The sequence below is a fragment of the Mesoplodon bidens genome (genome assembly GCF_964165515.1).
Source record: "Mesoplodon bidens genome assembly, chromosome: 15".
In the NCBI taxonomy this organism is placed as follows: Eukaryota; Metazoa; Chordata; class Mammalia; order Artiodactyla; family Ziphiidae; genus Mesoplodon; species Mesoplodon bidens.
This window is the reverse complement of record NC_138171.1, coordinates 65,693,286-65,718,310: the sequence shown is the minus strand read 5'-3', so window position 1 is coordinate 65,718,310 and position 25,025 is coordinate 65,693,286. Positions and strand designations below refer to the sequence as shown.

At 58.5% G+C, this 25,025-nt stretch overlaps 1 protein-coding gene across 3 annotated transcripts; it reads right to left on the bottom strand.

Moving 5' to 3' along the window:
* Positions 1-523: 523 nt before the first annotated feature.
* Positions 524-24,566, bottom strand: CLCN7 (chloride voltage-gated channel 7). 3 transcript variants are annotated; one of them, XM_081257701.1, is made up of 25 exons: positions 24,358-24,566; positions 17,266-17,337; positions 14,081-14,152; positions 13,921-13,986; positions 13,399-13,531; positions 13,057-13,166; positions 12,336-12,416; positions 11,399-11,461; positions 11,204-11,287; positions 10,606-10,699; positions 10,277-10,341; positions 9,765-9,881; positions 9,025-9,079; positions 8,627-8,687; positions 7,894-8,032; positions 6,994-7,087; positions 5,687-5,856; positions 4,145-4,196; positions 3,791-3,918; positions 3,520-3,605; positions 3,148-3,277; positions 2,528-2,587; positions 2,260-2,436; positions 1,915-1,995; positions 525-1,765 (listed from the first exon to the last, which is right to left on the bottom strand). In XM_081257701.1, exons 1-25 carry the CDS (start codon positions 24,508-24,510, stop codon positions 1,679-1,681), a joined length of 2,430 nt encoding a protein of 809 aa, XP_081113827.1. In that variant the 5' UTR covers positions 24,511-24,566; the 3' UTR covers positions 525-1,678. The 3 variants fall into 3 exon arrangements, with proteins under 3 accessions (XP_081113829.1, XP_081113827.1, XP_081113828.1); XM_081257703.1 differs by lacking the exon at positions 2,260-2,436 and having other exon boundaries at positions 524-1,765; XM_081257702.1 differs by lacking the exon at positions 17,266-17,337.
* Positions 24,567-25,025: the final 459 nt, after the last annotated feature.

Sequence of the window (25,025 nt, the reverse complement as noted above, 5' to 3'; positions counted from 1 at the left end):
TGCTCTCTACTGTCGCCCAGACCCACCCGCGAGGGCTGTTGGGGGGCTTCCCTGTGACAAGGTCAGTGTCTCACAGGCAACCCCTTGCCCAGGAAACCCAAGGCCCCGCAGCCACACCACACACCTTGGAGCCCAGCCGGGCAGGGGTGGGGCAGGGATGCGTGCTGATGGAATGGCCCGTGTTTTGGGTGCACCTGAGCTTGCAGACAAGGACGGTGGCCAGGATGCAGGGGGAAGGAAAGAGTGCCTTTCCCGAGGGCTCTGCAGCAGCCCCAGGAGCAATGTGGACAAGGATGCAGTGGCCAGCGGCCTCCCTCCCATGGGGGTGGGGTGGCCCCAGGTGCTTCCCCACCTGTGAGTCTCTGAGCCTCTCGCCTGCATCTCCCTCTCAGGGGTGTCCCCGCTGGGGCCCTGCCTACCTGCACCACACATGAAGGAGGGTCACATCCTGGGTTGCCCCCCCCCCCGCCCAGTGGGCCTGTGAATCCTGGGAAACTGGACCATGGTCCACGCTGGATGGGAACAAGAAGCTGGCACCGGTTGTCTGGGTACAATTCCTTTATTTCTCTTATTCAGATCCCCACACTTGGACCCCGTGCCCCCCATGGAGGGCTCCCCTGCCAGGAAGGAAGAGGCCTTTCAAGGCCCCATCCCCTTGAAAGGGGCTAAAACCCAGGTGGAGTGCCCGCCAACCTACCACAAAGGCATCCACGGACCTCATCACAGAAGTGGGCTGGGGACGTGAGTCACTTTAGAATAAAAGTCCCGTGGGGCACTGGGGACACAGGATCCCAAATCTGGCACTGCCCAGCTTGGGAGGGGTGCATCCCTGCTCTGGGCTCACCAGCTCATCCCAGAAACAACTTGCCCCCAACACTGGAAGCAGAGCTGCCCCAGAACATCACTCGGGGCTGGGGGTCCTCAGGGGCCCATGGGGCCCCCGTGTGCTGAGAAGACCCGCCTTCCCTGTGCCGTCCACACGGGTGCTGTGATAGAGGTGTGGCTGGACTTGGGGGTCCGGGCCCAAAGGAAGGTCTCAGCTTTCCCCTTTGGCCCAGACCCCGGCTCAGAGCCCACTGCACCAAGTGGGTGTGGCTTGGGGTGCACAGGTGTCTGGGAGTGCGGCTTCAGGGTCTGCTCTCCAGGTGGTCCTGCTCCCCCGAGCCCTCGCCTTCATGTGTCCAGCTTGTGTTTCTACCCAGACCCCAAATCTCACGGCCGCAAACTGAGCTGAGGGCTGAGAGGGACAGGACCAGAGGCCTCTGCTGCAGCCTCGAGTCGCCCAGGCCTCCAGCTGGCGGTGCTTAGGGTGCACTGCTTCCAGGCAATGGGCCCGTCCTGGGGGCTGCAGTACTCGGACCCACAGGGCCCAGCCTGCCAGCTGTCACACGTGCACACACATGCAGATACATACGCACACTCGCGGTCTCTCAGAAAAAGAGCAGCAGTTCTACAAACTGACTCCTCGAAGTCAGGAAACAGGAGCTGGCGTGTGAAATCTTGGAGAGTGAAGGAATGAGGTCGGGGGGGAGGGGGTCACTGAGAACACAAAGAGATCACATAGAGATCACACGTGTCACACGCTGGCTGGGCTGTCCCCGAGGTCTGGAGGACGCTGGATCCGCCGCTGCCTGGGGAGCGAGGCAGGCACCCCGGGGGAGGTGCCAGGGCCAGGGCCTCACGTCTGGGCCAGAGAGAGCTCCTCTAGGCCCCCCTTCCCAAGCCGGTACCTGGCGAGGTCCTTCCTGGTTACCAGCCCGACCACCTGTGGGAGCAAAGCCAGGTCATGGGATCCAGCGGCCTCTGCCTCTGTGGATGCCCCTGTCCTGTGTGCAGAGGACAGCATAGTCTGGGGGAGCCCTGCGGGTGGGCAGGCAGGCTGGTAGGCAGCAGGCAGTGGGCTCCCCCCATCACCTGATTGCAGTTGTCCACCACCACCAGGTGCCTGAGGCCCAGGGCCCGAAACAGCTTGAACACCCGCGGGAGAGATGCCTCCTGCAATGTAGACGCAGCCTCAGCTCGCCCGCCGGCCCCTGCCCCACCCCGGGACAGGAGCAGGGCAGGACCTGCCACCCCCCTGCCACACCCCCACCTCAGCCAGCACATCCTGCTCTGTAGCCACCTCCACCCTCCTACACAGCTCGCCCCCCACCCCTGTCCGCAATGGCCAGTGAAGCCAGAACGCCGTCAGGGGTGGTGGCTGCACGAGGCTCTGGAAGTGGGGGTCAGGCCCCTTGCTCCCCACCGCCCCTGTGGCACCTGGGGCACCGTGTAGGGGGAGGGGTTCATGAACTCGGAGAGGTCCATGGTGCACTCCCGCTCGTCCTGGGACACATGGATGGACTGGATGGGGGGGAAGCGCGGGTAGGCATCACGGAAGTCCTTCAGCCGCAGCCGGCGCCGTAGCAGGCCCATACAAGAGCGTTCTATGAACACCTGCGGGCGGGGGGCAGGCAGTGGGCAACAGCCCAGGGCCCTGCCCGGCATCTCCTGCCACCCCCTTCTCCCGCCACCCCCGACAGCCTACCTTGTGCTTGAGCAGGACGATTAGCTGGGAGCGCAGGATTAAGCCCTGGAGCCGGGCTGGCTGCACAAGAAACAAAACACCCTTGTCTGCAGAGGACCTGGGACATGGGACCTAGGGCCTGCCCTGCCGCCTGGGCCAGAGGGGCCAGGCAACAGCACCGGGATGCCTGGGGGCTCCAGCCAGGGTCCCCAGCGATGCTGGCTGCCTATAGGCACTGGCCCTGCTGCAGGCATTTCACCTGCACAGGCTCACGGATCCCCAAACGCCCAGGAGGGGAGGCAGGACCCCAATCACGAGGTGCCAAGAGACCACAGCATTTGTGGGGGCAAAAAGCAGACCGTGGCCCAGACGTCGCTGCACCTTCCATCAGGACCTCCTGACAGGCACAGTTGCGACTCCTCAGCTGGGGGTGCAGCTTGGGGTGTGACCACAGGACACACAGGCGCATCAGTAACTACCCAAGCTGCGGGGACAGCGCTCACACGGACCTGTCTTCACAGCCGTGACCAGCGGAATTCTACCAGAAACCCCAGAGCAGGGTGTCCATGTTCATGGGAACCACGCCCCCCAACACTCGCCGGCACAGATGACGAGCCCGGCTTCCTGCAGCTGGGTGGTACCTGCGTGCCGTCGGCATCCTCCACCACAGGGAAGCCATTATGATTGGACGCCGTGCTGCTCAGCACATCCACAATGATGCCCACCTTCTCCCTCCTCCGCAGACAGATGACTGGTGTGCTCATCACCTCCCTGTGGAAGAGACACGCTGTGATCCACCACGGGCCCGAGGGAGCTCCCGAACAGCTCAACACGCAGGAAGTGGCCAGACTCAGGAAACCTGGAGACGAGGTGGGCCAGGAGCCCAGACCCCCAGGTGCTGCCCCGGGGGAACCAGCCCTGCACCCACGTCCTGCTCCAGGATCCCCCACCAAGCCTCCCGGGGCGTCCAGCACCCGCCCCCCAGCCTGCGGGCCTGCCCCGGGGAGGGGTACCTGGCGGTGAGCGAGTGTGAGGTGACTGGGGCTTCCCAGTGCAGGAAGGGCACACTCTGCAGCTGGATGTGCATGTCGTACAGGCCCTGGGGAGAGAACGGGCATGGCCATGCAAGAGGCTGCTTGCGGAGCAGCCTCCACAGGGCCCCCTCCCTTGCGGCGGCCGCAGGCCGCCTGTCTTTCTCCCAGCCTCAGGCTCCGAGGCCAGGGGCACGGGGAGGGGCTGCAGAGCGAGGGCGAGCAAGGCAGGCGGCCTCTCCCACAGCCGCACCTCGATGAAGACATCCCCCACAATCTTGGCGGTCATCAGCACCAGCATGATGGGGAAGCCGTAGGTCACATTGCTGGTGGCCTCCATCATGATGACTGTCAAGCTCAGCGTCATCCTCACAATCCCACCTGCCAGGAGGCGGGGAGGGGAAGGGAGGGTTGGGGGGGCACGAGCCTCTGCAGGCTGCGCCGCCAGCCCGTCCCGTGTTCCCTGTGCAGCTCCCACTCTGTCCATGCAACCCTGTGTACCGGCCCCCCCAGATAGCACCAGATGGGGACGGTGACCCTGCCCAGCCACACGCTGGGGGAGTGGCCCTTCTGACCTCCGGACGCCCATGCCGCAGCCAGCACTCACCCAGCTGGGCAGCTGCTCCCATCAGGGCGTACTTGCCGGGGTCTGCCCAGACCTGCAGGGAAGACAAGAGGGGATGCTGGGGGAAAGTGGCAGCCAAACCCACCAAGATGCACTGACAGCCCTGGGCGCAGGAGGAAATCCTACAGTTCACACAACGCACGGTCCGTGGCAGCATCACCTGGGTTTGTCAGTGCCCTGGCTGAGCCCTCTCGGGGCGCACCGGGTGAACTCTGCCACCTGCAGAACTTGGCAGCCTAAGGCAGGAGGGTGTGCACTACGGCCGGGGCGGGGGCACCCCGCGTGTGTGCAGTGACCAGAGTCCGTGCACAAATGCCTGCGCCACACCAGGGAGCCTAAAACGAAGTGAAAATCAGACTCGTGCTATAACATGGATGAGCCCTGAAAACATGGTGCTCAATGACGAGGCCAGACACAAAAGGCCATGAAGCGTGATTTCATGAATCTACAACAATCAGAAGAGGCACATCCACGGAGGCAGAAAGCTGATTAGTGGCCACCAGGGGCTGGGGAAGGGGGACACAGATGTGACTGCTTAATGGGGACAGGTTTCCTTTTGGGGTGATGAGAACATCCTGGAACTAAGAAGCGATCACGGTTACACAGCTCTGCAAACAGGCTAAAGAGCCACCCAACCGTTCACTTCCAGAAGGAGGGAGTTTATGGCAGGGGTCCCCAACCTCCGGGTCATGGACTGGACCGCACAGCAGGAGGTGGGCGGTGGGCAAGCGAGTGAAGCTTCATCTGCTGCTCCCCATCGCTCGCATTACTGCCTGAACCATCCCTCACCCCCATCCACAGAAACACTATCTTCCACGAAACCAGTCCCTGGTGCCAAAAAAGGTTGGGGAGCACTGGTTTATGGTATGTGAGTCACGTATCAATTAAAAAAAAACAAAACTAAACTAAAAACCGTGTCTGGAAGGAAACCTGGGACACATGACCTGGACCCAGTGAGGGGAGGCTTGCTGTGCGTCTCTTACAGTTTTTTGTTTGTTTGTTTGTTTGTTTGCAGTATGCGGGCCTCTCACTGCTGTGGCCTCTCCTGTTGCGGAGCACAGGCTCCGGACACGCAGGCTCAGCGGCCATGGCTCACAGGCCCAGCCGCTCCGCGGCATGTGGGATCCTCCCGGACCGGGGCACGAACCCGTGTCCCCTCCATCGGCAGGCGGACTCAACCACTGCGCCACCAGGGAAGCCCCTCTTACAGTTTTTTAAAGTCTTACTTGAACAACTAAGATGCAAATAGAAGACTCACAGAATAAAGACCAAGGAGCCCATGGAGGCAGGTGGGAGGAGGAAGCCAGGAGGCAGCTCCGGGGCCAAGGCCTGGACACCGCACTCCCAGGCCCCAACTCCTACACCTGCCCCATCCTTCCACACCACGCTCTCTCCCAACACCCGTGCCTTCCCTGAAGGCCACACGCACGCACGACCCCTGCTCTGGCCCACGGTGGCCCTAGTGGGCACCGGGAACACCGCCCCTTCCTCCCAGCCCAGCCGGCCCCTAAGACCCCCACTCACCGCGGCCCCGGTGAGGTAGGACAGGGAGATGCCAAAGAGCCGGCCCCAGGCAGCTCCGATGAGCAGGGATGGGATGAAGACACCGGCCGACACCGTGAGCCCGTACGTCCAGCAGGCCAAGAAGAAGTAGACCAGGGTGAAGAGGCCGAGCGTCATGGGGTTGTAGGAGCCTGCAGACAGGGCGCTGGCCAGGGCCTGCCATGCAGACTCAACCCTGGGTGGAGCTGCCTGCCCAGCAGCCCGTCACAGCCTCCTGGTCACACCCAGACCCCCAGAGTCACCCCCTTCTCAGAGGCCAGGGTGCCGGGTCTTGGGGGCCCAGCACTCAGAGTGTGAGCACGGCAGCCCAGCGGGCAGGGCAGAGGGGAGCTGGGGCCACCAGGGCCCAGAGCTGCCAGCAGGACGGTGACCTGGGCCAAGGGAAGGTGGCTGCTGAGGTCTGCATGGAAAAGGGTGGCACTGAGTCCACCAGGGGTCAGGGGAGGGTGCAGGAGGGAGGCCATGGCCGCCACGGCCACCACCTTGCACCAGATGACTCCAAAAGTGGGAAGACGTCACACAAACCCGGGAGCCAGCACCCCCAGGGGACCTGGAGACGCCTGTATGGCCTGCTCAGCATCTTTGGGGGCTCGGCCTCGCCCACGTTTAAAAGCCTTTCTGTTAAATTGCATGAACTCCTGCAGCACGCACACACACACACACACAAACACACGCATACGCAGATGTGAGAACCAGGGAGTTCCCAGAACTGGCGTGACAGGAAACAACTAGAGCCACAGACAGACGGGCAAGCACGTCGCAGCAGCCACTCTGGATCTCGGGGGTGCGCCCCTCCTTCCCGCCTCCACCCAGCGGAACCGAAAACGGGGGAAGTGGAAGCAGGTCTGTGCCCAGTCTGAGCCTGTTTGTTATTAAGAACGTGAAGCTGGGTAAGGCATCTCGCTGGTATACGAGTCACCAGGCTGTTTTCTGACTGAGAGTGACCTCTGCGAGCAGCGCCCAGAAGAAAAACTCATCCTGGGAGGTGAGACTGTCTTGAACAACAGGACGGCCTCCAGGGAGGGAAGGAGACATGTGGGGAGCCTGGCTGGGCCCCTCCCAAGCACTGGCCACCAGCCAACCCCAGCCTGCCAGCCCCCACGCTCCAGTGCACCCAGCCCTGCAGGGAGGCAGTGGGGGCTCGGCCAGAATCCATCAGCCAGGCCTGGGCCCAGTGTCTGTGGGCCAGCTGCAGACCAGGCCAGAGGGGACAGGCCCACATGGGGACCTGCGGCTGACAGCACAGAGTGCAGAGCATGGGCACACACCTGGGGGGTCGTGGAAAAGGCTGACCACGCTCTTCTCTGGGGTGTTGAAGAAGGCTGCAGCCATCGAATTATACTCGCCATCGGCACAGAAGAGCTGCAAAGTCAGGAAAGAGAACAGGCCAGTGGGACACAGTGTCCTGGCCTGGACAGCATCAGGCACCAAGCACACAACAGGCGGGGTCAGGCTGCTGTCTTGGAGGGGAGGCAGGACCCAAGAGCCAGACCCTGGCCCAGTGAGGGCTTCAGAAGCCATCCGGCCAGGCAGAGGCTGCATGGCGAGTCTGTCCCTGGGGCACGTGGGGATCCAAAGGCTCACATTTGGAGCACACTCCCACAGTTCACTGGGCAGACTGTGGGCCCCTGCAGGCCTTGACCAGGGCAGGGGCTCCATGCAAAGCTGTGTGGGTCAACCTCACAGGCCCACCAGAGCCAGCCATGCACCCCAGACCCACAACTGTGACAGGCCTGTGAGTACACACTCCACACCCACCGGCAACCAGCAACTGCTTTCAGTCCTGGACGTTTCCCATAAACAGAAACCACACGATGTGTGGCCCTTGCTCTCTGGCTTCTTTCACTCAGCAGTGTTTGCCAGGTTCATCTGTGTGGGAGCACGTGTCAGAGCTCCAACCCTTCCTACAACTAAGGAAACCCACTGTGTGGACGGACCACGCCATGTTCACCTGCTCGTCACTGACAGGCACAGGGGCTGCGAGGAGTTGTGCCGTGGTGAGCGTGTGCACGTGAGTTTCCGCCTGCAGGCCCACAACCCCACCTCCGCAGTCCCCTTGCAGAACCTGTCAGGCCGCTGCTCTGAGAGGACCGGGGTGAGACCCCAGGCCGATGTGGCACCCACCCATATCTGGGAAGGCTCACCCTGCCCCTGCCCTGGCCGCCTACCTGGAGGGGATAGGACACGGAGCTCCCCTGCAGGGGCTGGCAATCCCGGGATGAATAAATCAGCACAAAGGCGACCGTGGCCGTGACGGCGGCCACCAGCATGGCCTCAATCACCTGAAGGCAGGGCCGGTGGATGTACCTGGAGCAAAGAGCCGGGGTGGACCGAGCTGTGGGATGGCTGGGGCGGCAGCCAGGGCAACCTGAGCCTGCAACTCGGGAGAGCCGTCCAGGATGCTGAGCTCACCTGATGACCAACCCGCCCTGGCTCCTGAACACTCTCAGGCTGCCTCCCGGATGCTCCCCAACTGCATTTTAAGTTGGTGCAAAAAGACAAGAAAGAAGAATGCCAAGACCCACCCCTAAGGCTTCAGAAAACCGGAGAGCTCCTATGATGGCTCTCCTAACAGCAGAGGACCTGTGTTGGACCAAACGTGCCCAGGTCAGGACGGCCCCGTACAAACCGCACTGACACTGACCTGAGAGGCCCAGAAGAGCATCAACCCAGGGCTGTGCCGGATCCATGGGCTGTGCCTTGCCTGCCAGGGGCCACCCTCCAGGCCCCACCCGTCCCCCTGCCAAGTGGGTCTGTCCCCTCACGTACAAACCACCGTAGAGGAGTGTGCTTGGCACGTGGCTTCCACATGGCCCCGTGGGCAAGAGCCCATGACCGGTCAGTTTTCAGATGCCCTGTGTGGCCACACCTCTCAACTCAGTCCCTGAACAGGTTTCTCACCTGATTCGAAACATCGTCAACCAGTAATTCAAGGCGTTGAACACAGCTCCGAGAATGCCACCTGGGACAAGGAAGGAGCTGCGTGTCCGGGACTCGGGAAGAGGAGCAGGCTGCCCAGGCAGCAAACGCCCGCTGGGTGGAGGGCTCACGTCCCACGGGCTTTCAGAGTAAGGAGTGTTGCCCAGGTCCGTCTGCTTCCCAAGGGGCTGTCATCAGCCAGAGTGCGGCTCCGGTCCTCCCAGGGTCGGGATCCCTCCCCGCTGCCCCGGGCGGTCCTTGGACAGCCAGCAGTGGTGGAGACCGCGTGCTTCTCTGGCCCTCGAAGCCGGGTCAGGCCTGGAGCCCCGCAGGCCCTGTCCCCACTGGTCGGCGCTGTCCCACGCAGGGACGGCCCTTACCCACCACGCCCATGGCGATGAAGATGGGGATCTCGTGGATTGTGTACACCATCGTCTGTGCAGAGGGAGAAAGAGCAGACCTTCTGTGAGGAAAACTGCCACCAGCTCCTGCTCAGACTCGGGACTGGACGTTTCACAGGACACACCTGTGCATGGGAACCCTGGCACTTTCCCGCAGGGCGAGGAGGCCCCCAGAGAGAAACGCCGGGTGCTCGGGCAGACCGCCTGCCTTCTCACATGGTGGCTCCAGGGGGCGGCCTGACCTTTTGCCAAAGGGTAAGTGAGGGGCCATGAGCAAGGGAGAGGATGCTGGTGACCTAGCCACCCAGGACCTCTGACGCGTCCATGGGTGAGGACCAGCCCCTGAACGGCTCCCTGGGCTCAGCGATGGCAGCGCGCAGCGCAGGCTGCCCCAGAAACGCTGCCTGCGCCTCTTGGCCTCCAGAAACTGCTGCAGGAGCGCTGGCCACCAGTCTAGTGATGCTGCCTGGCAGTCTGCAGGCACCTGAGCCACCCCTGAAGTGCCCGCTGGCTGACAGGCACCACAACCTGCGCGGCTGGGTCACGTGCACCCTCCTGGAGCACCTCCAGCCCCCGGTGCTCACAAACAAGGGCCCTATCCCACAGCTAACAGCTAGACCTTTCCAGAAGCCCAGCTCTCAGGCTGAACCTTGAGTAAACAACGTGGGCCCTGCTCATAGAAAGAACCAGAGAAAACAGGGGACGATGCCGTGGGTTACCTCAGTGTCAAATCTTCCAAAATTGATGAGACCGGGGCTGGACAGATCCCACACGTTTCCATGGTAAATGCTTAAGACGAAATTCAGGGTGAAGGTGGAGATCATGGAAGCAAAGAACTGCAGAGGCAGGAGGGGACGAGTGCTGTCAGAGCCGTGGTGATGAGTTGCAGCAGTGCGTACAGCAGCTGAGCCCAGGGCCGGAGGGTGGGGAGGAGCTGCAGCAAAAGGACTGTCTCCCCTCCTGTCACCTGGGTGGCGCCCAGACCCTCCGAAGGCTGAGGGAAGGTGGCCCGGCGCCCCACTGGCTCGGCCAGGGTAAGAACGTGTGCGGGGCCCGGGGTCCCGATGAGGACGGAGGAGAACCAGGCCGACGGCTCAGGGACCCACCAGCTGGACAGGAAGCTCAGGTGCAGACCCCACAGTGTGGGCCGAGAGCCACGCGTCCACCCAGCCACGGAGGCCCAGTGCCAGGGCTGCCCGACCTCGGGAAGGTGGCCATCCCAGGCACTTACGATTCTCCATGTCAGGAACTGATTCCAGAAGGATGCACCCTCCTCCAAGCTGAACAGGACCCCACCTGGAACAGCCAGTGGCCCAGCCCTGAAGTGCCCGCCCAACCACAGACAGACCCTCACCCACTGCCACCCATGCCCCCAGACCCCAGGACACCGAGCCCACAACAGAGGCAGCCATCGGGGCCTCTTGAGAAGCCCACCCCACACCCTCACCAGGCACTGAGTCCATAAACCCCAAAACCACCCCTCTCACAGCAGGGAGAGCCTGGCTCCCTCTACATGGGCCGTCACCGAGCTCTCAGACCAGGCAGGGCCGCCCTCCTCACCCACAGGGGCCCCAAACGCAGCAGACACTCCAGCCGCAGCTCCTGCTGAGACAAAGTCTCGCTTCTCTGTGTCTCTGCGGAAGTACTCGAAGATCTGAACCAAGACAGACGGAGAGAGGGTCTCAGCCAGTGCCTCCAAGGGCACTTCTCTCAGAAAGGGAGGAGGTGGGCCCAAATGTGAGGGGGGAGGGGAGGGAGGAACCGGGGAGGCCTCTGGACAAGCCACTCATCAACCATGGGGCTCACAACCCACAGGACTGAAGAGTCGGGTCTCGGGCAGCTTGCCTGCCCACCAACATCCAGAGAAAATAACCCATTCACAGCAATATTTAAACGCTGAGGTTTGTGCAAGAAGGACCAGAACTGAGCACCGGCAGCCCACACACGACCTTCCCGACCCCTCTAGGCCACGCATTCCTGTGAGCTTACAGATACAGGTCATTTACTTGCAGAAACGCACACTCACCCAGAGCACCAAGGCAACAGGATGCCCCCATGGACAGGATGCTAGGGACCCTCAGAGGTGAAGGGAAGGAGGCTGCAGGGGAGGCAGGGGCCCGGCCCTGGGGGTATGGACATGGGCGCAGGGAAGACCTACCTTGAAATCACGCTTCAGTGACGTGGACCTCCCCTGGGAGACCCCAGCAGCAATCACGGAGCCCGAATGGATCATTGGTCCCTCCTGGAAGGCACAGACGGCTGCGTTCAGATGGGCGCGGCTCTGGGGGGACACACCGGCCCCAGGCCCCGCGGGTGCAGAGGGACTCAGGCAGGGGCAGCTGCACTCTGTTACCTTCCCCACGGCCAGTCCCCCAACCACGGACAGGATCACGCCGGACACTTTGATCACCAGGGTCTGGAACACAAAGGAAATTGCACTAAGTCTGATTAAAGGTCACACGTGGTCCAAGAACCTGAGCGACAAACTGCACATGGGAAGGGACCTAATCATGTGAGCCCTCGGCAGGCATGAGCACCAAAGAGGGGGCCAGCACCCACGGCGGGCATCCTGGGGGAGGGGGAGCTGGCAGCTGATGCTCTCCTGACAGCCAGCTCTTCAGCCCTTCTGTCCCACGTGGTCACATACACACACAAGACACGCAAACAGCAGCTGTCGCTCCATCCTCAGGCTCCGGCTCCAAGCTCCTGCACCCGCACCTACCTCGGGCCCTGCCCTCCTGCTGCAGGGCACGGAGCACAGGCACCCCGCCTCCTGTCTGCTCCCCAGAGTACCTCCTCCCCAGACAGAGCAGGAGAGATGCCGCCAGCAAACCCAGACCAAGGCACGCCAGCTACACACCCTAAAATGATCATGGGAGGAAACATGACCTCCCAACCCCCTTGAAATCAGTGTGTTAGCCAGAAGATCATGCACAATGAGATTAAGAAAAATTCTGAAAAAAGGAAAAAACCCACCACTCAACACAGCTACTCTCATTCTGAAATACTAACCACCGTATGGAACTTAAAATGTCTATGTGGTTGCAATCGTGACAGATGTACCTTCAAGTATTTTTGCGTCATTCAGAACGTACGACAGTTTTACCATTTTCCAAAGAAAATTCACATAAAACCTGCCAGCACACCCACACGCAGGCTCGTCAGCAGCAAACAGCATGGGTCTGGGCGAGTTTTGGAGGCGGAGGTAGACAAATGACACGCTTCTCACCCAGCAAGGAAGCCCCTTGGGCTAAGCCCTGAGCTCCCGGCGGGGCCGCCTCGCGTCTCACCTTGAGCCGGACCACGTGGGGGATCTTCACCCCGTTGAGGAAGCACTTGATCTGGGGGATCCCGCTGCCAGCAGCGACTGGCTGGAAGGAGGGGCGCCAGCACTGAGTCTGCAGGCCGAGTGAGCCGCCACTGCCGCCGCCGCCACCAGGCCCAGGAAGACGCGCCACGCAGTGCCCAGGCCGCCCAGGGTAGGGGCTTCTCGCCTCTCCCCACTGATACACAGAGCAACCACGGAGGGGAGGAAACGCCTCGGGCATGGGAGGGCTCAGTGTCCCCGAGGCAGGCGGGGGTGCCCAGGATGATGGGAGGCCCACATCACACACCCGCTGAGGGGCCGGCACTGTCGCACCCTCTGGGGGACACTGCACTGCACCTCAGACAGAAGCTCCTGGACGCTGCCCCTTCTTCCTTCCAACGCCCCGAGGGAAAAGCAAAGGGGCACAGGAAGGAAGGGTGCCCCAGGAGCGTCTAACCCCTCGGGTGGGTCCCTCCACCTGGACCCCTGGGCTGGGCGCTGCCTCTGCTCCCTGCTACGTGAAGTGGGCGAGGGGCTGTACGGGTGGATGGGCACAGCTGCCAGGGCCAGGGTTGGAAGGCCCAGGTGCGCTTTGTTTTGGCTGAACCGCCTGATGCCTAGCAAGGACTCCACTGCAGTCTAGCCAGTGAGTCTCACCGACAGAGGCGGTGGGGGAGCGGGGAGCGGTGGAGGGGCCCACCTACCTCTATGAAGGCGACGATCACAGAGCCCAGGAGCACAAAGGCCACATTGAGTGAGGCCCACAGCAGGAGGGAGAAGGACAGCCCGCCCCGCGCTGTGAACTTGTCAATGTCTGGGCTCGTCAAGGACCACGCGGGGTGGTGTCACCCAGGCGCCACTCCCCAGTGGGCTGCACTCTGGACTCTGGGACCTGGAGCACTTACTGGGCGTCTCAGGGTCACCACATAGCCTGACCCCCAGGCATGCAGCCCCCACCCAGTCACGTCCCCTGGCCAATGGCATAACACGGGTGGGGGCTCCTCCTGTGGACCCACTGGCTCCGGGCAACCACAGACAAAGGATACTGTCCTTGACGACCCTGTATTTGAGGCCGGCCAGCTTCTCCACCACGATGTCGATGAAGCAGGCCACGAGGCCCGTGAGGATCCCGATCATGGCACAGATGACCCAGCGCTTGATCTCCACGGTCCGGAAGGCCTGCGGCAGCGGGCAGGAGGGGGGGAGCTGTCACAGGAGGGTGCGGAGGCGGGACTCCCGTCGTGGCTTGCTCTGGTGACTGTCACCACGCACAGGGCTGCCCTCAGGACCCTGAGTCCCAGGAAGAGCAACCCCACCAACATCTCAGAGGTCGTGGAGCACTGGTGGGACGGAACTCCCCAACCCAGTCATAACTGGATGCTGACGCTCCAGCCGCCACAGTCGACACCCCTAAGAACAGCTTCCTCAGTGGTAATGATGTGACACCCGCATGGGTCTCCGCGCCGGGCAGCGGCCAGCGCTCACTCCGGGACACCAGCTGGAGCCAAGAGGGGAGGGGGGTGGTGGGGACACCGTGGCCATGAGGCCCAGCTGCCCGCCAGACTCACTGTGTGATTGATGCGCCGCTCCTCCTCCAGGAACAGCTGGTTCTCGCTGTTGTCATAGTCTAAGCTCTGTGGACCGGGCAGCAGACACACTAGTAACTGACCCCAGCTCGCAGGCTCAGGTCGGCCACCATGGGAGAGGGCATGGAGCAGGGGGGCCCACCTCATACTTGAGGGACAGAAGCTTCTCGTTGTGTGGGATCTCCTTGGGGAAGGGGTGAAGGGGGTCCGTGTCCTGCGGGAGGAAGAGGCAGAGCTTGACAACCCAGCATATGTAAGAATGAAGCAGAATGAGGAAGGGGCTATGTTCACTCATCCTGCAGGGCAGGGACTCTCTTGAGCCCAAAGCTAGATGAGCACAAGGCAGGAACTGGCAGACACAGACCCTCCACAGGACACCAGCAGGCCAGGTCCCACAACACCACGGCCAGGCGGGTTTATCCCAGGAACACAAGGTGGGTTGACCCCCAAAAAGCAATTAGTGTGGTGGGTTGACCCCCAAAAAGCAATTAGTGTAAGATGTCTGTGGTCCACGTCCAGGTTCTGGCACCGGCCTCTGACCCACCCCCTTGGCATCTCTGGGTGACGAGTGTGTCTGGGCTGGGGCTGGAAGACCATGACGGGATGAACGGGCTGGAGACGCAAGCAGCTCATCTCCAACAGCCAGGGATTTAATCAGTCCTGCCTGTGAAATGGAGCCTCCACACAAACCCCAAATGGAGGGGTTCAGGGAGGTGCTGGGAGGGTGGCTCCCGGGGAGGGCGTGGGGGCTCTGCACCCCTTCCCACACCTTCCCGGGGCATCTCTCCCATCTGGCTGTTCCCGAGTCATGTCCTTTATGATAAACCAGCAACATAAGCAAAGTGTTCCCTGAGTTCTGCAAGCCATTCTGGCAAGTTACGGAACCCGAGGTGGGGGCGTGGGAACCCCGATTTACAGCTGGTCAGTCAGAAGCACAGGTGACAGCCTGGACTTGTCACTGGCATCTGAGGTCGGGGGGTCTCGTGGGACTGAGCCCTCAGCCTGTGGGTCTGCATGGATGCCGGGCAGTTAGGGTCAGAACAAACTGACCTGCAGGACACTCAGGAGGTGTCTGGACAATCAGAGGGTGAGTCGGTATGAAAGTAAAAACAGTTTGATACTGTTCCAATAGAATAAAGAACCAAGTCCACATGAAATGAACACCTCCGTCGCCACAAAAAGCATCTGACAAAACTCAACCCTTCGGGATAAAAACACTCAATAAACCAGGAATAAAGGGAACTTCCTCAACCTGATCAAGACACCTATAAAAAACCCACAGGTAACATCATGCTCAGTGGTGAAAGACTGAAGCTCTTCCTCTGAGATCAGGAACAAGACGAGGATGCCTGCTCTGGCATTTCTATTCAGCACTGTCCTGGAGGTTCTACCAGCAGGGCAATTAGGCAAGAGAGAGAAGTGAAAGGCATCCAGATTAGAAAGGAAGTGAAACTCTTCTTTGCAGATGACATGGTCTTATGTGTAGAAAATCCCCAAAAGTACACGAAAAACAATTAGTATTAATAACACATTTAGTAAGATTGAAGGATATAAGATCAGTATACAAAATCAAATGTATTTCTATGCACTTGCAATGAACGACTCAAAATGAAATTGAGAAAACAACTCTATTTACAATAGCATAAAAAGTAAGATACAGAAAATAAACTTATTCCTAAAATACGTTTAACAAAAGAAGTGTAAGACTTGTACGCCAAGAACTGCAACACATTGTTGAAAAAAACTGAAGATGTTAATAAATGGAAAGCTATACTGTGGCTCGGGACATTTGATGTTAAGAGTCAATGCCACCTCTAAATTCCAGCTGGCATTTCTGAAGAAACTGACAAGCTGAGCCTAAACCCCACATGGAGATACGCAAGGGATCTCGAAAGGCCAAAACCTCCTTGAGAAAGAAAAACGATGTGGGATGATTCAAACTTCCTACTTTTGAAACTTACTACAAAGCTAGTCATTAGCAGAGTGTGGCCCGGGTGCAAGGACAGACAGAGAGCCCAGAAACAAATCCGTAATGCAGACCCAATGCAGCCAAAAAAAAAAAAAAAACCCCACAAAAACTGACCTTCAACAATGGTGCTGAGACAATTCAACAGGGAAAGTAGTAGTTTTCTCAAGAAATGGTGCTGGGAAAACTGAGCATCCATATGCAAAAGAATGAATCTGGACCCTTATCTTATACCATGTACAAAATTAGTGAAAAACAGATCAAAGATGGGGCTTCCCTGGTGGCGCAGTGGTTGAGAGTCCGCCTGCCGATGCAGGGGACATGGGTTCGTACCCCAGTCCAGGAAAATCCCACATGCCGTGGAGCAGCTGGGCCCGTGAGCCATGGCCACTGAGCCTGCGCGTCCGGAGCCTGTGCTCCGCAATGGGAGGGGCCACAACAGCGAGAGGCCCGTGTACTGCAAAAAAAAAAAAAAAAATCGAAGATCTAAACTATAGAACTCTTATAAGACGAGCAAATCTTTGTAACCTTGGCTTAGGTGATCGTTTCTTAGACATGACACCCAAAGCACAAGCAACAGAAAACATATCAAATGGACTTCATCAAAATTAAAAGCTTTTGTGCTTCCAAGGACACTGGCAGAAAGTGAGGAGACCACCTACGGACCAAGCGGAAGTTTTTGCAAATCCTGTAACTGATGAGCAACTTGTGTTTAAAGTATATGAAGACCTCTTACAGCTTCATTATAAGAACACAACCTGATTAAGAAACATGCACGGGGTCTGAACAGAGTTCCTCCAGAAGACACGAAGGACACACGGTACCAGCAGCCTCAGGGAAATGCAAGTCGGAACCATGAGCCACCTCCAAGGAGGAAGTCAAGTGCAAGTCTGGGGGAGGGGGTTTCGGGAAATGCTCCCCTGGCAGCTGCTGGACAGTTCGACCCCAGCACAGGGGCAGGAGAAGTGGACATCACCCGTGTCCAAGGGCCCACCACCCCGAGACGCCCTCCTGCAGGCCCCACACCTGCCCACGGCACCTGCCCCCCAGCCCGCACACAGCAGCTAGCTCAATGGTCCTGGCCTGACATGTACTCCCCAACCTCTGCTCATCGGGCAGCCTCAGGGGACAGGGCCCCGCAGAGCAGCCTTCCCTGGTCGCCCAGGCTCTGCGGACCCCACTGTCTGCATGTCACTCTGTCCCCATGCTCTGTACAGAACCGCCACTGTCTGCCATCCTCTTGTTCAGGTTTTCCGTCTGCCCTCTTCTAGGCTGTGGCTCCACAAGAGCAGGCCTGACTTTCCCAGGAAGGGGCCTGGCATGAGCAGGAGCTCCAAAAATGGGAAAGGATGACCACTCACAGGGTCCAGAAGCTCATCATCCAGTTCCACGTTGCTCATCTGTCCGATCCGGAAAAATGGTGAATGGGGCGACTAGAAGCAGAAGAGAAATCACAGGCCGCTTAGCTATGGGGCCGGGCTGCACTGTGCACTACCCCATCGCCTGGCCCTGCCTGTGGAGCACAGAGCCACACCTGTCGTGTGGGAGACTCCAGCAGGACCAGCGCTGGACCCCAGGCCCGTCCCCATGACCCACAGCCTGTCACTGAGGAGCCCAACCTCCAGATGGGAAGCCCCACCCTCCCCTGTTCTACAGTGTCTTCCTGGCCACCCTCCTTCCCTGGCCTGGAAAACCCTGGCGATTGAGGGCCCCTCCTCCAGGAGCCTTTCTATCCCCCCACCTCCAAGCCCCATCTTTCTCTGTTCAGCCCCATCATGGCACTGAGTGGCTACCAGGTGGGGACCCGTCACAGGCCTCCAGGCAGGCCCCCCAGATATGGGCCCCTTTCTGGCGCAGGACCTTTCTGAAGCGGGGCTGCACTCCTGGGCACAGGGGCAGGTTAACCACAGAGGATGGACACCCTGGCACGTGACTGCCCTCACACCCACTGCCAGGCATGGTGGAAGCCAGGACTAGGGAACAAAACACAGGCTGCTCACAGATGCATTTCAGGGAAACAAGTCACGCTGCAGGACACAAACACTGTGTGGAACATACGGCATGAAAACACGACCCGGTTCTCCTCTGAAACACAGCCGGGCACCCTGCCCTGCCTCTCCTCTGGCAGAAACCACGAAGCAGTACAGGAACAAGGACCACAGAGCCCACCATGCCAGAGCCCTGAGCACACAGTGACTCCAGCAGAGAAAGTTTAATTCAGCAGCACTAGCCCTACTGCTACTGGTGGTTACTGGGGGGTAGGGGGACGAGGGGGCTTTAGGGACACTGGTGACTCCACTGGGGGATGTCGAGCCTCCTGGGGCTGCTGTGCCCAATCACACAGCCTAGGCGTCTGAAAAACAAGAAACGTGTTCTCTCCAAGCTCTGGAGCCACAAGTCCAAACTTGAGGTGTCAACAGGGAGGGCCCCCTCTCAGGGTCGTGGGGAGGATCTTCCAGCCTCTGATGGATGCTGGCAATCCTTAGTGTTCATTCCCTGGTTTGTGGCCACATCACTCCAATCTCTGCTCCGCTGCCACCGGCCTCGTGTGTGCATGTATACATACACGCGCGTCTCTCCTCTCCCATGAGGACACCAGCCTGACCACATCGTAACTTGACCACAGCTGCAAAGGTCTCAGACACGGGTTCCAGGTTAGAGGTGGAGACATTCCGGGGAGCACTGTGCACCCCACAACAGGTGGTAACTTGTCAGGTGCGTTCACTAGACCATCATCCTGCTCCACCATGTGACTTCACTTTTCTCTATGTATATACGGCAAACGTCGGTACAATGGGTGGGTGAGGAGAGAAGCATAGCTGTTTTCTTTCTTAAAAACAATCGACAATGCCCCCAAACTGCTGAATCTGATGAGAAAGGCAGGGCGGGCCCCCCAGCTCCAAGCATGGGCAGGAGTGCCTGGCCCGCTGGCCCAGAAAGGATCCCAGTTCCAGAGTGAACTCAACCCAGGAGGGGGCCCGGAGCTGCAGCCTCTGCTCCCCATGCATACACGAGCCATCAGGAAAGGTGTGCCGGTCGCCAGCCCATCCACAGCAACACGGAACAGGGACGTCTCCACGGAGAAGACGGCATGCAAAGACAGGCAGAACTGAAAGTCGGACTGTGAAAGCAGAAGACCCATCTGCCGTCCAACCCAACAGACGGAGGCCATAGACCAGGTGGTCTGGCCATTTGTATCTCACTGTTCACTGATGGACTGCACCCTGTGATCACTCCCACCGCACCAAGTCAGCCCCTGCAGAGCAGCGCCTCTGCCACCTAAACAGTCCCCGAGGCTCAGGCTGCGACCTCGCACATGGCTGGAGGAGAGGGGGGCAGAACAGTCCACATGGCACGGACTCACTCGCTCAGGTGACAACGGGTCCTCAGTACCCGGCCGGGAGGACACCAGGTGAGCACACATCTGCACCGGACAGCTCCATTCTGGACCTGGAAATGCGCTCATGTGGAGATGGCGCCCCCACTACAGCTCCCAGGCACACCCTCTCCCACCTCCAGCACCTTCCTGGTTTCATCATCTCTTTTCTGAACTTTATGGGCATCTCTTAGGAAATATCTTTTGTGATGAAAAAAGCCATTTATTGGAAGTTCAGTGATTCATCTGTTGTGTCTGTTCCTTTCTCTTTTCTTAAATGCAAGTTAATTACTAGTAGTTCCTCAAACTATTGATACACACAACAGCCTGGATGAAATCTCCATGCTTTCGAAAGAACTGAAAGATTTCAGACCATGTGGTTCCAGAGACCTGATGTGCTCGAAAGGTCAGACCTGGAGGGAAGACAGATTTGGGGGGGAGGGGGTGACTGTAAGAGGCAGGACAAGGGCACTGATGGACGTGCTCACACACATCCACACGTGTGACAATGGCAGGGTGCTACTCACACACATTGTGCCAACATCAATGCCGGCTTTGGCACGCTACTACCGTGAGGTAAGACGGAACCACCTTGGGAAACTGGAGGAAGGCACACAGGCCCTCTCTGTACTGTCTTCTCAACTTCCTGTAAATCTACAATTACTTAAAAATTTAAATGCAAATGATACTACATCAAAGTGAAGAACTTCTGTGTATCAAAGGAAACAATGAACAGAGTGAAAAGGAACTAGCCCTACAGAATGGGAGAAAATTACAGATCATGTAACCGATAAGGGTTAATATCCAGAATACGTAAAGAACCCCTACAACCCAATAACAACAAACAAGCGGATTAACAAAACAGGCCAAAGACTTGGGACATGAAGATCAAAACCACAATGAGATACCACCTCACAGCTGTGAGGATGGCCAGGGTTAAAAAACAGAATAACAAGCGCTGGTGAAGATGTGCAGAAACAGGAACCCTTGTGCACAGTTGCTGGGAGCGTTATATGGAGCAGCTGCTGTGGAAAACAGTATGGCGGTTCCTCAAAAAGTTAAAAATAGAATTACCTTATGATCCAGCAATTCCACCTCTGGGTATCTACCCAAATGAACTGAAAGCAGGGTCTCAAAGAGGTGTTTGTACACCCACGTGCATAGCAGCATTTTTACAGTAGCCAAGGGGTGGAAGGAGCCCAAATGCCCATCGACAGATGAATGTATAAACCTAAGGTGGTCCATCCACACAATGGAATATTATTCAACCTTAAAAACAGGGAAATCCTGTCACATGCTACAGCATGGATGAACCTGGAGGACGTTGTACTAACAGAAAGAAGCCAGTCACAAAAAAACAAATACCCTATGATACCACTGCTATGAGACGTCAAATTCATAGAGACAGAAAGCAGAATGGCCTTTGCCAAGGGCTGGGGGAGGGGTGGGGAGTCAGTGTTTACTGGGACAGAGGTTCAGTTTGGGAGGATGAGAAAGTTCTGGAGGTGCTGGGGTGACGGCGGCACGACACTGTGGATGGACCTTATGCTGCTAGACTGTACACTTAAACATGGTTAGGATGATAAATTGTGTTATGTGCTTTTACCATCATTAAAACAAAGTTCACAGACAATTTAAAGGCTGCCTGCCGCCCACTCTGCCACTTTGCATTTTAACCGCCCCTCCCAGCCCAATGCCCCCCAGCACTGAGGGCACAGGGCCTCTGTAGCCAGGGGCTTACAGTCAGAAAAACCATGCTGCCCATAAACAAAAGTCAGTGTAAACCGTGAGAAAGGCTTTGAGGGCGATGACAGAGCCTGAGGGAGAAGCCTGCCCAGTTCGGGGTTGGGGAGGCGCATTAGGCTGAGACCTGATGAATGATGTGCAGAGGGAGCCAGATGGGAACAGCCCCGCCGCTGCACCTCGCTTTCTGAGTGCTGCAGCCTCTGCCCGGGAGGCCTCCCAGGACCCTCTGACGAGGCTGGGCCCACCCTGGTCCTCAGCTCTCTGCACTGTCCGGTGGTACCCACATCCTCTCCTGCCCGCCCCCCCAGACTCTGAGCTCCTCACACTAGACCTGGGCAGGTACCACTAAAGGCCTGAGGGAGCCCTCAGAGGAGGGTCAGCTGAGGGGGCGGGCCTGGACTCTGCAAAGCGGGGGAGGAGAGGGGGAGGAGGAGGAGGAGGAGGAGGAGGAGGGGGAGGAGGATAGTACAGGGCGCTGAGGCAGAGGGACTTCCTGGAAGGGCTGCCCTGGGGCTGGGAGCCAGTTACGAGAAAGACGGGGTGCTCCCTTACATTGAGCAGAGCTCAAGGGGCCGGCGGGGATGGTGATGACCTGTCCCTGCAGCTTGCCTGCACATGACCCACTCCCGGCCCCCCATACTCCGACCGTAGCCCGTGGCTCCAGGCCACCAGGGCAGAACACGCCAGTTCCCAGAGGAGTAAGATCCCCAAAACTGATTCTAAACACTAACCTGAGGGTCCTACCCCTCAGGCTGCCTCAGGCGGAGCTTCCCGAAGCTGAGGTCCCTGGAAAGGACCCGCATTTACAAACACTGCAAATACCCACCCCCACACCCGGAGCCTCTGTTTCTGGCTCAGATTTCCCTCTGTAAGTTTTCAAAACACTCTGCTTCCTGCTGCCCACATGACCATGACTTGCTGGCTGACCTCACCCTCTCCTCGCCCCAGGGGTGGACGGGCAGCAACTTGCTGGATGACCCACCCTCACCCCACACTCAGGCACGACTGGCCGAGGGCCAGAGAGAGGGCAGAGCAACCCTGAATGGCCTGGTTCCAGCCAGATGGAGGCTGAGCTCAGGCCGGCCCCCAGCCCACCCTGCCCGGGGCTGCCCAGAGCAGCCACCTCATGGTGCCTGGCAGGTTCCCATGCCAGGTGCAAGAACACCAGCCTCCAACTCTGGACACCCTGCAACAAACCATGAAGGACCAGGAGGTGGCAAGACAAGCTCTCCTGTCCAGCTCACCAGAACATTCTCATAGAGCGGTTGTTGGCCTGGGCTGTCACTTTAGTTCAAACGACCCTGGTCTGAGAGCAGCTTACAAGCCTCTGGTCCAGAGCCAATGCTCCCGCAAGAAAGCCAGCCTCGAGGAGTTCAGTCAGCTGCAGGGGAGTCGCCCCAGGAACAGCAACTCAGAGATGATCATTTCCAAGCTGCCATTTTTAATACCTCTGAGAGTAACTAGCGTTTACCACCTTGTGACAAGCGGTGCTCGGGGCTGGAAGCATATTAGCTTTCCTGCTGGTGAGGAGCCTGAGGCACAGGAGGCCGCAGCACTTGCCTCTGCTGGTCCAGAGCAGAGTTCCTAGCACCAATGCCTCCACTGCCTCCCCACCCCATCCACGCAATGCAGTCTCAGGATTCTTCAAGGCTGGACTCTCCAGCTCCTGAAGGATTCTCCCACAAGATAAAGCTAAATTCGAAGCCTGCAGCTGTCCCCTACAGGTCGACCCCGGTTCCTTCCCCAGTCTCCACTCCCCACTCCGACTTACTTCCCAAATGCTCACTCCCTTTATCTTTCCCCTCTGTCTACCCGCCTGAGGATCATGCACTCTTCCAAGACTGGACCCAGTGTGACCTCTCCTGCCCTTGGGGTCCCTCACGCCTTCCTCACAGAGCACTGGGCCTGGTTTTCCAGGAGCCTGGAGCCAGGAAGAAGGAAGCTGCATCATGCACCTCTGTGTCCCAGGCAAACTGCATGCAGCCGGGCACACGACAGGCACACAATAAATTATGTTTTAAATTGTTTAAGAGCAGCTAGTCACTTGTTATTAAATGCAAATGAACAAACAAAAAAGCTCGCAAAGGTTCTTTTAAGGGAATGAGTTTTAAGGGAAGAGATCAACAGGTTATTTCAAAAAAAAGCGAACTCCTGCGTCTATGCATAAAGAAAAGTGGGAAACTCTTGAGCATATTCAGTACCGAAATAAACCCCAATTCAACCTCGAAGCTTCCAATCTCTCTACCTGTCACCCTTAAAGCCAAGCCAGTTTCATACTTCTGGTTTGTAAACTTCAGATTACCTTCTTTTAAAGAGTAAAAAAGAAACAAATGTTCTGAGAAGAAAACAACAAAGCATCCATATCCCCACCACTGCAAATTCGCCCCTTTCATGTCACTTCTCATGCAGACACAGAAAGCACTTCAACAGAAGATCCCACTCAAGGAACAGACTTTGACCTTCATTGTCTGATGCATTTCTGGGGGCTGGGGAAATCTAGATAAGTTCTAGAGAAACAGCCTGATGCTTGAGTCCTTCCTCATTAAACACCACACAAGTGTTTAATGGACAGATCTAGGATAAGAGGAGAAAAACGAAAAAACAATCACAAAACCGAGTAAGGCCAAGCAATCAACAAAAGAAGTTCATTAACTCAAAATTAACACACACGGAAATTCACTTAAGGACACAAACTTCTGTGCTGACCTGCAAAGCACATTTCAACCACTGTGCTTCAATTTCAATGAACTGCTAAGGGAAACTGAACGCACATACTTGTCATTCCTAAGGTCGCCCTGAAGGTCTGTCCCGCTCCCTGTAAAGATGGAGTCCCCCAGATATTCCCACTGCAAAAGGAAACTCTGAAACCTAAGCTCTTAAAATCTCTTGGGGTTCAAAAGCAGTAAAAATAGTTGCTCGTGTATACAGTGTCCCCCCCCCAAAAAAAGGAAAAGGTTACCTAAACGGAAGACCATCTGCCTTCCCTTTAAATCCACTAAGGAATAAACTGTGAGGAGATAAATTAGCTTCATGCTGCCGGGACTCGACAGCGGCGTGCGACTGGGCTCTCCCACGCTCCTTAACACCGAGGATAATGGGCCGGCTCCTCGACCCCGAGAGTCACCGGGCCGAGCGCCTCCCAGGACTCCAGAACCCCGGGGCCCAGGTTCCGAGCTCGCCCTGCCGTTTACCAAGCGGGACCCGGGGCGCGTTCCCGCCTCTGCCACTAGGACTGCCCGAGCACGGACTCGCCGCGTCCCCGCGGGCCCGGCTCCCGGCGACCGGCGACCGCGGCGCGGATCCGACCGGGCTCGCCTCTCCCTGGGCTCACCGCGCGGACGGCCGCGGGCCCGGCCCCGTTCAGCAGCGGCGTGTCCTCCCCGGCCGGCGCCCCGGCCCGCGCCACCCTCCGCAGCAGCGGCGCCGCCTCATCGTCATCCACGTCGCGTCCGGACCACGACACCTTTTTGGAGACGTTGGCCATGTCCCGCCGCAGAGGACCGGCCAGGCAGCGCTGTGGCCGTGTTTGTTCTCGTGACCCGCGCCGCGGCCACGTGACCTGGACGACCGTCACGTGGCCCAGACGGCACCCGCGTGACCCGGCGGCGGCCGCGGGGGCGCGCGCGGCCTTCTGGGAGTTGTAGTCCCGCCGCCTGGTGGACCCGCCTGTCAGGACCGATCACCACGTAGCGAACGGTTGTGCTGAGGACACAACATATCCCTGTGGCCTTCCTGCGGAAAACGCTCCACTGATCCCATCCCAGGGGGGAAATGCAGATGAACCCAAACTGAGGGACACCTGCTAAACAGCTAGCCAGCTCTTCCCGTAGTGTCAGCGTCATGAAAGACCAAGAAAGGCCGAGTGACTGCCTTGGATGGAAGATTAAAGAGATGGGCAACTGAAGGCTGCTCGTGGGCCTGGCATTTTGGGGACAATTGGCAAAGATTGGATCTGCACTGTACATTATGTAGCGGTGTTACAGCTGCGCCGTCCCCCAA

Coding starts and splice junctions, on each gene's coding strand:
- CLCN7 (XM_081257701.1), bottom strand. CDS start 24,510: ATGGCCAACGTCTCCAAAAAGGTGTCGTGGTCCGGACGCGACGTGGAT. Junction 17,338..24,357: donor GGCCCGCGGCCGTCCGCGCG/GTGAGCCCAGGG, acceptor TTCTGCTTCTAG/TCGCCCCATTCACCATTTTT. Junction 9,882..10,276: donor AGTTCCTGACATGGAGAATC/GTAAGTGCCTGG, acceptor CTGCCTCTGCAG/TTCTTTGCTTCCATGATCTC.